Source organism: Camelina sativa, chromosome 1, assembly GCF_030686135.1.
Source record: "Camelina sativa cultivar CO46 ecotype springtype chromosome 1, ASM3068613v1".
Lineage (NCBI taxonomy): Eukaryota > Viridiplantae > Streptophyta > Magnoliopsida > Brassicales > Brassicaceae > Camelina > Camelina sativa.
Window position 1 is genome coordinate 297,723 of NC_141880.1, and position 12,385 is coordinate 310,107.

A 12,385-nucleotide genomic window follows, 5' to 3' on the forward strand; every position below is an offset into this window, starting at 1 on the left:
GCTAGGGTTTCCTCGTGAAACCTGAGAATCGCCGCCGTTGGGGACCTTTATATACAAACCACACATGACTTTTAGAGACATCAGCTCTTTCCGACGACACAACTCAGTTTAGATTAGGGTTCTCTGTTTTAAAACCTTCAATGTTGTTCTATAGATCCCATGATTTCGAGTTTCTTTTTTTTTTTGTGCTCCCCTGTTTGTAGATAGGATTAAAATTAGATCAGGTGATGAGGTAATACTGCAACAATATGATGGAGAAATCTTCATGATTCTTAGTATTTAAGTCTCTGATGATCTAATTCGTTTTTAAGCCCCCTTTGTTTAGCTTTGTTATCGTGTTCTTCGATCTTCTCAATTTTGCTTTGTCTTCTTTCTGTTTTATTCGATTTGTTTGGCGTATTTTGATGATGAAGGGATAAAGAAACAAGAGATATGATGATGAACAAATTGGTCCGTGTTTCAGATTAACCGTGACCGAAACTTTTCTTAACCAAACTCTGATCTCTTTCGTATTCTTTTTTGACCTTTTTAATTTCAGTTTCCGTTTTGGTGAAATTTATCATATTCTTCTGCTGTGATGAATTTATGAGAATTCACATGTCAGACTTCAGAGATTATTGTAATCAATGAGAATAAACTCATATTTCTGAGCAGAAGATATCCTATTTATAAACGAATCGACCGTATTGATTACTGGACAAGTAGATTGCTCAGAGGAATTAATATCTCGATTTCGAGAATAAGTTGGTTTGGTTTTGTATTATAAGCAATACAAATGATAAAAGTGTCATCAGTGTGTGACCAAGGACATAATATACAACCAATTGATAACAGAATGAGTTGGTTGCCTGAATATAATCTTAATCATACTATGATGAATGCGCGACAAGAATTCGACAATGGATTTATGATTATAAATGAAATTTTTTGAAAAGGATATTAGATTTAACAGTAATCCTAGGACACAAATCTCCGCAGTCTTTCATCAACCAGTCACCATGACAAGAGAGACGCTCATATTTTACATACGTGGCAGCACATCAAGAAAACAGCCTTTTAGATATACTTTTGTCTCCTAATTGTTGATTTTTTTTTTCCTAATTCTTTCGTGTAAGTCGCGGATGGAGATATTCCGAAAGGCAGCGATTGTTAGGCTCCGTAGCCACAACTTGAAATACTTAATTGCCGACGATGACCAAGAATCCGTTCGTCAAGATCGTCGTGGCACAACTAAAAACGCCAGATGGACGGTTGAGATCGTACCTGGATCCAATGTGATTCGTCTTCAAAGCTGTTACGGCAAATACCTTACCGCCACTAATATTCATTTCCTCCTCGGAGCCACCGGTAAAAAGGTATTCATATAACTAGCCAGCTAGGGCCATGATCTTGGGTTGACAATAAAGAACCGCATATCACATTAGGTTTCTCAAGATTCTTTGAAAAACAAGGCATCCAAAATTATGCATTTTTACTATCTTGTGATTGTTTCTTTCAAAACGAAAACATTATTATTTAAGGCCTATTTGCATTATCATTTTGCGAAAAGATCGGTAAAAGGTATGATGTTGAGAAAATAAGATTCTAAGAATTCAATTTACAAGCTGCTTTGAATCAAACAAATTAATCTTGCCAATCGAGAAATCTCAATGTTTAAACAACAAGAAAGCCCATTAGCATGCAAAAAATACATAAAACGGACTCTTTAAACGTGATTATGTTTCTTGCTAATTGAAGAAGCCGTGAAACAAGGTAATTCAAACTTTGCCGGGAAAGTTGGATTCATCGGCGGAGTGGGAGCCCCATATCGGACAATGACATACAAGTACGGTTCAAGAGCCGGTACGGACAATATCTAAGGGCAAACAAAGGTGTACCACCGTGGAGAAACTCTATCACACACGACATTCCCTAGCCGTACGGTCACACAAGATTGGATCATGTGGAGTGTTGACATTCTCCAAATTCGAGTTACCAAAGATGATGCAGAATCTACCCATAGTTCTTCCACATTTTCACGGATTGAGGTACTATATATACACTAACACCCAAACCAATACTATCGTAAAACGCTAATAACATGATTTATTAGAAGAATTAAAACATTATGTGTTAATGTTAATTACATGATCAGTCAGATGATTCATTTAGTGTGAGTTTACCACTAAAATCGGAAGGAAGAATAATATATTACGAGACCGGAGATGATGGTGGGAAGATAAATAAGGAGATAGGAGAAAAATCAATGATGTTCCATGGGAGTGAGTTAACAGAACTAAAGAGGAAAGTAGAAGAAGAAACAGAGATGGAAGATGTCATAATTTGCTGTAGAAACCCTTTGAACGAAAAGCTTTATCCTCTTCAGTTGCATCTTCCCCCAAACAACGCGACAATGCACATCATCGTCTTTCCTTCTTCTTTCGGTACAAAACTTTTCTCCTTTTATTACTACTAGCAACTAGCTAGTACTACTCTATTCATTCGAGGATTCCAATTTCCAATAAAATTTACGTAATATTTGAGATTTGTGTTTGTGTTTATTCGACTTTTTGATGTTGTTTCGAATCTCAAATTGGAAATCTGGCATGCGACACATATTTCTCTTGGAAATCTTATATTCGTCACGGCAGCATATATTTTAATCATCCCTAGGTTAATTATTCTTTTTAATGTTTCTAAGTACTGTAATAATATTATTTTAATGATTTTCCATTTTTGTTTTGTTTCGATAAGTGATAGCAAATACTACGTCAAATACAACCAACTTGAAATCCGTTCGAAGATAATATCTTCTTCATATTTGACATTTGAGATATAGTTGTTGATACGTCAAAGATAAGTGCATATTCATGTATATAGGTGTATATTATATATTGAAACTTTGTTCTATTCGTTTACTATTTTCCAGATTTCGAATTGATTTAATAAGTTACGAAGCTACTAGAAATTCAAATCGAAAGGTATAGCTAACGAATTCATTATTAGTAGATTCTGATATAAAGTCAGAAAAACCTGATAATGACACCTTTGTAAACTCTTTTCTTTTTGGGAATAAGAAAAAGTTAGGAAAACAACCAAAAAGCTAAGTTACAATTTCTCTCTTACTTACTGCATATTCTCGAATCCTGCTAAGATCTTATCCTTCCACACTTTTTATTTTTTTTGGTTACATAATTTTTTTTTTTAATTGGTCTATGAACAAAATAAAATAAAATACGAAAACCTAATAATGACATAAACCTTTTTGAATGTAACATGGATGGACGACACAATGGACCCATGTGATATGTTTTAGTAGTAGTTTGTAAATCACATTCAAAACAAATTGTATCATCATCATCATCATCATCATCATCATCATCATTATCAGTTAGTTCATTACTATTAATAATATACTATATGCTTAACCACAAAAACAGTGATGTAACGTCAAGCTGTAGGTCCAGTTTTGGTCCACGGATGCTGACTAGTAGTAGTAGTATTAGGTTTTCGTATTTTATTTGATTTTAATTAAATATAATAAGATTATTAACGCGCACGACAAAAATAAAATAAAATAAGATTATTAACGCAACGGCCTGTGACGGATGAATGTCTTTTTCTCTCTCCTCGTGCTTCACCGCTCCTTCAGATATTTTTTTTTAAATGAGTAAATACTAAATATATACTTTCTCTGCTAAATCTTTTTGATATTTTTTTTTATAATTTTTTTTTGTCTTTGTGAACAAGCATTATCACTTTTTTGCTCTGCCTTGTGAGCTGTGAATGATCACCATTGTTCTACTGGTAAGCCTCTCTTCTTCTCTCCTCTGCGAGATCTTCGACTGTGTTTTCTATTTTACGGCGGATTTGTTCGTTTTTATTCATATACGTATCATCGTTGGATACTGACGAGATTTTAGTATCTGTCAGTGAATTAAATTTTTTTCTGTTTGTTTTGTGAAATCTGCGATTTTTAAGAGAGAAAACGTCGCTGTGTAAAAGCGAGGAATAGGAACAGGAGAAAAAAGGTAAAGGTAAGAGATAGAGAGAGAGAGAGAGAGAGAGAGAGAGAGAGATGGAAGATGAAGGAGGAGTAAGTGTTGGTGAGAAGAAGATCAAGATTGGAGTCTGCGTCATGGAAAAGAAGGTGAAATGCGGCTCCGAGGTTCTGTTTTCCTTTTTTTTTTTGGCTGTTCGTATTTTCGCCTTTTCTACTCAAGTAACAGATTCGGATTCTATATATATGTTGTTTGAGAGCTCCCTTGGTCACTATCTATGTGGTCTCTCTCGCTCATATATGGTTGGTTCGTTGTTTATAGGTATTCTCAGCTCCCATGGGCGAAATTCTCGACAGACTTGAGTCCTTTGGTGAATTCGAGGTACCTTCTTCTTTCTCCTTTTAATCCAAGAGCAGACCTTGTTTTATAGTTTGTTCTTTTCTTTTGGAGACAGTTTTTTTTTTTTTTTTTTTTTTTAAAGATTGAATGACTAATGTTACTTTTGTGATTCTTGGGCTAATGTTATTGGAAGATGTTTGCTTCTGAGTAACTTTTTTTTTTTTTTTTTGCCTTTCCAAGTTGTTGGCATTAGTCTGCCTAAGAAAGTTTTTATCGACGCTTTGTCTTTGTAGATTCTTTGGTATATTCCATTTCCTCTTTTATGATCTCATCTCATGGACACTTTTGTTGCAACTTTATTCGCAGATCTTACATTTTGGGGATAAAGTTATACTTGAAGATCCTATAGAAAGGTATGCTGTACCCATATAGAGCTCAGTTTTTGGCCTTTCACTTTCTTGTATAATCGGTTATGCATGATTCTTTTATTAGTTTTTATTAGGATAAAGTCTTGTTGGATATATATATCAAGTACAAAAGTATATACTGGAATTATAACTTTACAAGAAACTTTGCTGTTTCAGTTGGCCCATTTGTGACTGCTTGATTGCTTTTCATTCCTCTGGATATCCTCTTAAGAAGGCTCAGGCATATGCTGCTTTAAGAAAGTGTGTTCTACCTTTTATTTCTTGCTGTTGCCTCAATAAATAGCCTATCTTACCTTCGTTTTTTTGGTGAAAATTAATTGAGTTTGACTTCTGAGGTTTGATGTTTCCAACTTCTGTTATTCAGGCCATTTTTAGTGAATGAACTTGATCCGCAGTATCTTCTCCATGATCGCCGGAAGGTGTATGATGTAAGCTTTCTTAACTGCAAGATAGTTGGTTCTGTTTTGGATATTTCTTCAAAGTGGTTCAGCGTTGACGACAAAGAAGAGTTGCATGCTTTTCCTATTTACTAAGAAAATTAACTATTTATGTTCACCTCTACAGCATCTTGAGATGTATGGCCTCCCAGTTCCTAGGTATGCCTGTGTCAATAGAACGGTACCAAATCAAGACCTTGATTATTTTGTCGAGGAAGAAGATTTTGTTGAGGTCCATGGTGAACGCTTCTGGAAGCCATTTGTGGAAAAGCCTGTCAATGGTGAGCTTGCCTCTGGCTCTCTTTTCACTCACAACTTATTAGCTACCCCTCCATGAGCGTGCCTCTGGCTGTTTTCTCATATAATGCCATTGGTTATTATATGACACTGGATATCCTCCTTGTTCTATTTATCTTATGATTTGCAGATCTATTTTATTATCGGCTAACAATTGACATCCTTTATACGTGTATAGGAGATGACCATAGTATAATGATTTATTACCCTAGCTCAGCAGGTGGTGGCATGAAAGAATTGTTTCGCAAGGTACTGCATCTTTTCTCAGAACTTCTCTGCTCTGGATTGAACTGGTTTCCTAATATTGTCATAATAATTTATTGTATTTTCGGATTAACTCCATCCTGCTTCATAACAAACATTTTACTATAGATTGGGAACCGATCAAGTGAATTTCATCCTGACGTCAGAAGGGTAAGGAGAGAAGGCTCTTATATATACGAGGAGTTTATGGCCACTGGAGGAACTGATGTCAAGGTTGTGATCCTTTGCCATCGACATGTTTTTTTGATAAGCTCATTCTCAGTCCCATCTTTTGGGCAACTTAAACCGTTGATGAGTTGTCAACTAATAATCTTCCTGGTAAACACAGGTCTACACAGTGGGTCCTGAATACGCACATGCTGAAGCAAGAAAGTCGCCTGTTGTAGATGGTGTTGTTATGAGGAATACAGATGGCAAGGAAGTACGTCTTCCAATAATTTCCCAACAGTTACATATATGGAACCTAACATACCTCATTTTAAAGGGCTACAATTTGAATAGAGTTTCAAAGTCTGCTGATTTTGATGAAAAGCATGAATTGCCAATGTTAGGTTTAAAACTTTGATGTTTAGATTTTGATCAGTAATTTATTTTTAATCTATTGAACAGGTGAGATATCCAGTACTGCTTACACCTGCTGAAAAGCAAATGGCTAGAGAAGTTTGCATTGCATTTAGGCAAGCGGTAAGTTGGAATCCAATTCTGTGGCTCTCGTTATGTCTTACAGGGCTGTAATCCCTTATAATGGTACTTTTTGATTTCGTGCAACGGCGTAGTAATTTCTTCAATTTTTTTTCTCACATTTCCAGGTCTGTGGATTTGACCTTCTACGATCTGAAGGCTGTTCATATGTTTGTGATGTAAATGGATGGAGTTTTGTGAAGAACTCATACAAGTAAGCTAGCATTCTACATTTGTATTTTCTCTCTTAAAAACCGTAGATCTTTTTATATGTTGGTAGGGCAATGGCAATTTTACAGCTAAGTTTTTAGAATAAGCTTAACATTTACATTGTAGACTTGTAGCCGCCACAGCTTTAGTTTGAAAATCCTGTACGTGAACACAGCCCTAGAGATCTTGAAGTAGCCTTACTTCATCAACACAAATGCATTTTTATCCACTAATTGCAAGAGGATATGTATTATGGCTACTCATGTATGGCAAACATTCAACTCTGTGCTGGTATAAATGATGCCAGATAGTTATGAACCTCGTTCTTGTTTTCTGTGTTCAACGACTGGCATGCTGTTGTCTCTCTGTTAAACTCTCAAAAAGTGCTTGTTAGTTTGAAGTATTCACAAACCTCTTGTACTGTAAGGTATTACGACGATGCTGCTTGTGTGCTAAGGAAAATGTGTTTGGATGCAAAGGCTCCTCATCTTTCATCGACTCTTCCTCCCACTTTGCCATGGAAGGTCAATGAACCTGTACAACCTAATGAAGGACTAACTCGTCAGGGAAGTGGCATCATCGGCACTTTTGGGCAGTCAGAAGAGCTACGTTGCGTCATTGCTGTTATTCGACAGTATGTTCTAGCATATAATCACCTGTTCCTTTTACCATTCTCTCTGTTTAGCCATGATCTGAGAAGTGTTAAACTTTGTTTTGCATGAAAGTGGTGATAGAACTCCCAAACAGAAAGTGAAGCTAAAAGTTACAGAGGAAAAACTATTAAACCTCATGTTGAAGTACAATGGTGGAAAGCCAAGAGCTGAGGTGAGAGGCGCAGGACTTCCTAAATCATCAACTTCATCTCGCCTTGATTAATTTGCTTATACTCTGTCATTTTTTCCCCTTTTGCAGACCAAACTTAAAAGTGCCGTCCAGTTGCAAGATCTGTTAGATGCTACAAGAATGCTAGTTCCCCGTACAAGGTAAAACCTGAGCTTATTTATTCATTTCTTGTTACCAAAAACATGTCCAATCCAGCGTTTTCCTTGCCAAATGATATTCAGCTGCGCAATTCTTTACTAATGCACAAAGCCAATGGATCCAAGGATTTATTGGATGGAATAAATGTAACATTATTTAATTGAAATAACTTAAATTATTCTAGAGCATTCCTGATGTTTCTGTGAAGTGTTTTTAAGCGAGCTATGCCCGTTGTAGTGCTATATTTCTGCTCACCAAAGCCTTCCAAGGGGCTTTTTTGCTGTCCGATCATAGTTTTCTTAAAACCAAAGTAGCATGCTTCATTTACTACTGTTGTTAATTGTATTTACCGTTGAAATCTGGTAAGAACCTTATGGTCTTCCTTTTTTTATCTTTAGACCAGGTCGTGAAAGTGATAGTGATGCAGAAGACCTTGAACATGCTGAGAAGCTTCGGCAAGTCAAAGCAGTTCTCGAAGAGGTTGTGTGTCTCAACATTTGTTACTTTCCCGTTTCTATGTGATGCATTCTTTGAATCAAGTTTCTGTAATTGTAGAGGATATAGTCCTTGGAAAGAATTACTTAATAACCGTCCTGGATTTAGCTTCACGGCCAGCTGCTGTTACTGTCATAAGTTCTTGTTTTTGGCTATACGGTGATTTGATGTTAAATAGATCTGGGAATTTTCTACAGGTTCTGTTTGGTATTTGGCTTTTCCTCTGTTAGCCTTCCCTCATATTATAGAACTTTGATATGCAGGGTGGACATTTCTCGGGTATATACAGGAAGGTTCAACTGAAGCCGCTGAAGTGGGTTAAAATATCAAAAAGCAATGGTGAAGGCGAAGAAGAAAGACCAGTAGAGGCCCTTATGGTTCTGAAATACGGTGGTGTTTTAACACACGCTGGTAGAAAGCAGGTATATTTCCATTCAGTATCAGAAATAATATAACATACATTGCAGTATTCAAGATTTCTGTTGCTAAATGAAGGCATCTTATCTACAAAACTGCAGGCCGTTAGTGTATTCTTGCCTAAATTTTTTTATCTATGCTTCGTTTGCAGGCAGAAGAACTTGGTAGATACTTTCGAAACAATATGTATCCAGGTGAGGAAACTTGATCTACTTTCCATCTGAATCAGTTTGGTGACTTATGATGGTCAATATGTTTTCTAGGTCTGTAACGATTAAATGGCATTTGCTTGTAGGTGAAGGGACTGGTTTACTTCGTCTCCATAGTACATACCGTCATGACCTTAAAATTTACAGCTCTGACGAGGGACGTGTTCAGGTACAGCTTTACGCTTTTCGTAGTCAAGATGAGATTATGATATTCAGCTTTTGAACATATACTTCAAGCTTCAATACTTATTTGCATTGTTAACAGATGTCTGCAGCAGCTTTTGCTAAAGGCCTGCTTGACTTAGAAGGCCAGCTGACGCCAATCCTGGTTTGGCCTTTTCTCTCACTGAGATCTCGTGGTGCTTTGCAATGTCATATGATCATCACTAATTTCTTATCTTATTTCTCTAGGTTTCTTTGGTTAGCAAGGACTCTTCCATGTTGGATGGTCTTGATAATGCCAGCATTGAAATGGAAGCGACTAAGGTTTGTCCCTATATATGATGAGCCATCTTTAATGTGTGTCAGTCACGTTTTGGAAACTACATTGAACCATTTGCTTTTGGCCAACAAGATCCAATCTGTTACTAATAGAGTCTCCGCAAATACCCCTTTGCAAATAATTTTTGGAATAGTTTAACATTTGATTTCTCTACTTGCTTGCTCAGGCTAGATTGAACGAGATTATGACGTCTGGCACAAAGATGATAGATGAACAGGTCTCCTCTGAAGATTACCCTTGGATGACTGACGGAGCTGGACTGCCTCCCAACGCTCATGAACTCCTACGTGAATTGGTACTCAAACTTTTCCATCATATATTAGTTTATTGCTAAGGTGAAAGAGATCACCAGCCATGAGTCTGTTTGCACAACAACGTAATATTTCCTTTGTGCACTGAGCACATTCATCTCATTTTAGAGTTGCTTTTTCTCTTCCATTTTCTCCCTCGTAAAAGTGATTTACTGGCGTCGAGAGAATAAAATCCTTAACGTGTTTACAACTAATTAGGTGAAATTAACTAAGAATGTGACTGAACAAGTAAGACTACTTGCAATGGATGAAGACGAGAACCTCACTGAGCCATATGATATAATTCCACCATATGATCAAGCAAAGGCCCTTGGCAAGACAAACATTGACAGTGATCGGATTGCTTCTGGATTACCATGTGGTAGTGAAGGGTTCCTTCTGATGTTTGCTCGGTGGATAAAACTAGCAAGGGACCTCTACAATGAAAGAAAAGAGTAAGTTTATCATCGGATTTGGATTTAGCTATGCTTTGATTTCGTAATGCTTCTTGAATTTTCATCTTTCTTTCCGGTAGAGTTTTGTGAGTATCACTGATAGTTGAGTTTAATTGCAGCCGATTTGACATCACACAGATTCCAGATGTTTACGATTCATGCAAGTAAGTTTTTAGGTGTTGTTGGTGTATCTCTAGATTTACACCTAGCTTTAGTTACTCGTTTCTTAATATGCTGTAATGTGTTATTCTCACCACCAGGTACGACCTGTTGCATAATTCCCATCTCGATCTAAAAGGATTAGATGAACTCTTCAAAGTCGCACAGGTAAACAAACTAAAACTTCTCTTTCCCTTTTTCCTGAAACTCATATAATAGTTTGCATATGGTCGCATTATCTTCTAAGGCATTGTGACTACTGATCATGCCTGATTGAAACTATGACCATTGTTGGTTATCTTTGTATTGTTGACTGTGCTTGCTTATAAAAAGTTATGTGGTTGCAGTTGCTTGCAGATGGTGTCATCCCAAACGAGTATGGCATCAATCCACAACAAAAGCTTAAAATCGGTTCAAAGGTGGCAATTTCTAGCTACGTGTAGTTATTTTCCTCTCTCAGAATATTTTTCCAGAGGATCTCACAACTTATTATATCTATATTTCTTGTTTCCTACCAAAGATTGCTCGGCGCTTAATGGGGAAAATCTTGATAGACTTAAGGAATACTCGAGAAGAAGCAATGAGTGTTGCTGAGTTGAAAGAAAGCCATGAACAAGTCTCATTGTCATTATCTGCGTCCCAAAAAGAAGATAGAAACAGTCAACCAAAGCTTTCTATCAGTACCGATGAATTGAGACGACCTGGCACAGGTGATAAAGATGAAGATGATGATAAGGAAACCAAATACCGTTTAGATCCAAAGTAATAGTCTTTGACTCTTTCCTTTCCCTACAAACTACAATGTTTTTTGGTTTCTGAATATTACACAGGTGTTATCTACTAATTGCTTTTCATTTCCATTTAGGTATGCAAATGTTAAGACACCTGAACGTCATGTGAGGACTCGACTGTACTTCACATCTGTAAGTTTCCTCCTTACTACATTGCTTGTTTAAGTGTCTTTGAGTGAAAACTAATATGTTTTTTGCGTTGTATGAATTGGAACAGGAATCGCATATTCATTCGCTGATGAATGTCCTTCGATACTGTAACCTCGATGAATCGCTTCAAGGAGAAGAAAGTCTCATCTGCCAAAACGCCTTGGAACGTCTTTGTAAAACTAAAGAACTTGATTACATGAGCTACATTGTCCTAAGGCTATTTGAGAACACTGAGGTTCCCTTTCACTCTCACATCATATGCTTCAATATATGCATGGCCTCTATCAGTTTCTGAATCCATAAAAACCGATGCAGGTATCACTTGAAGACCCGAAGAGATTCCGCATTGAGCTTACATTTAGCCGTGGAGCTGATTTGTCTCCCTTAGAGGTAAGAGCAATTCAAGGGTTATTGTTTTTGTTTTTAACTAATTAAGGGAACAAATTTGAAATTCCTAATTGTTGTGACAACATGCAGAATAATGACGACGAGGCAGAGTCATTGCTAAGGGAACACACACTTCCGATAATGGGACCAGAGAGGCTGCAAGAGGTTGGTTCTTGTTTAACACTCGAGACGATGGAGAAAATGGTTCGTCCTTTTGCCATGCCAGCGGAAGATTTCCCTCCGGCGTCCACTCCGGTAGGTTTCTCCGGTTACTTCTCCAAAAGCGCGGCCGTGCTCGAGCGTCTCGTTAACCTATTCCACAACTATAAGAACTCATCCTCCAATGGAAAGACCTGAGGGCAGACCAAATTTTACTGTCTTTTATTTTGGCTACTTAAATTTGCTCACGCTTGTGTTTGTGCAGTTTTAGTCATCTTTTTTATTTTTCTCTACATGTTATGTGAATTTCCTTTTCTCCCAAAATTGCTAGAATTTTTTTTATTATTATAGCTGTTTCTTTTATTCAGCATGATTGTTATGTATATACATATATATATATATATATTTGGGTATACTAAGAAAATGATATATATAGTCAACGTGTTGAAAGGGACTGATGCAGTTTGGGTTTGAATTAAAATATGATTACATGGAACATAAATGAGTCACCCGTGACGTTCTATAAATGAGCACTTTTTTTTCTTTTTTGTTCTAGTATCATCTTAGTCATTACACTGGATCTGTATAACTAAATAGGATAGGAATTGTTTCGCCAGTTACGGAATGAAAAAAAAAAAAAAAAAAAAACAGCCTAATGATTTTGGCATTTACGGTAAAAATTAATTAAAAATAATAAAAAAATTGTTTAAGCTTCACTAATATCGAAAAAGAAGAAAGTGAAAATGAAAAGCAA

The 12,385-nt window shown here is 36.6% G+C and overlaps 1 protein-coding gene, 2 non-coding genes and 1 pseudogene across 6 annotated transcripts; all 4 read left to right on the forward strand.

Moving 5' to 3' along the window:
- Positions 1-218: 218 nt before the first annotated feature.
- Positions 219-296, forward strand: LOC147949408 (small nucleolar RNA Z199). Its single transcript, XR_015565587.1, has one exon. It is a non-coding gene; the product is annotated as a small nucleolar RNA Z199 (small nucleolar RNA).
- Positions 297-566: 270 nt separating this feature from the next.
- Positions 567-657, forward strand: LOC147949409 (small nucleolar RNA R64/Z200 family). The gene has a single exon (XR_015565626.1). It is a non-coding gene; the product is annotated as a small nucleolar RNA R64/Z200 family (small nucleolar RNA).
- Positions 658-1,001: 344 nt separating this feature from the next.
- On the forward strand, positions 1,002-2,584 carry LOC104702903 (uncharacterized; annotated as a pseudogene).
- Positions 2,585-3,512: 928 nt separating this feature from the next.
- On the forward strand, positions 3,513-11,998 carry LOC104783681 (inositol hexakisphosphate and diphosphoinositol-pentakisphosphate kinase VIP1). 4 transcript variants are annotated; one of them, XM_010509024.3, is made up of 31 exons: positions 3,513-3,786; positions 3,961-4,147; positions 4,302-4,361; positions 4,686-4,732; positions 4,904-4,987; positions 5,112-5,175; positions 5,312-5,465; positions 5,660-5,730; positions 5,854-5,958; positions 6,074-6,166; positions 6,355-6,429; positions 6,555-6,640; positions 7,064-7,270; positions 7,362-7,461; positions 7,549-7,619; positions 8,016-8,097; positions 8,376-8,534; positions 8,681-8,723; positions 8,825-8,907; positions 9,004-9,066; positions 9,150-9,224; positions 9,407-9,535; positions 9,750-9,985; positions 10,105-10,149; positions 10,246-10,312; positions 10,492-10,563; positions 10,665-10,906; positions 11,010-11,067; positions 11,153-11,320; positions 11,401-11,475; positions 11,563-11,998. In XM_010509024.3, exons 2-31 carry the CDS (start codon positions 4,058-4,060, stop codon positions 11,827-11,829), a joined length of 3,171 nt encoding a protein of 1,056 aa, XP_010507326.1. In that variant the 5' UTR covers positions 3,513-3,786; positions 3,961-4,057; the 3' UTR covers positions 11,830-11,998. The 4 variants fall into 4 exon arrangements, with proteins under 4 accessions (XP_010507326.1, XP_010508557.1, XP_087329051.1 ...); XM_010510255.3 differs by having other exon boundaries at positions 3,961-4,129; XM_087472925.1 differs by lacking the exon at positions 4,904-4,987 and having other exon boundaries at positions 3,531-3,786.
- The last annotated feature ends 387 nt before the right edge of the window (positions 11,999-12,385 follow it).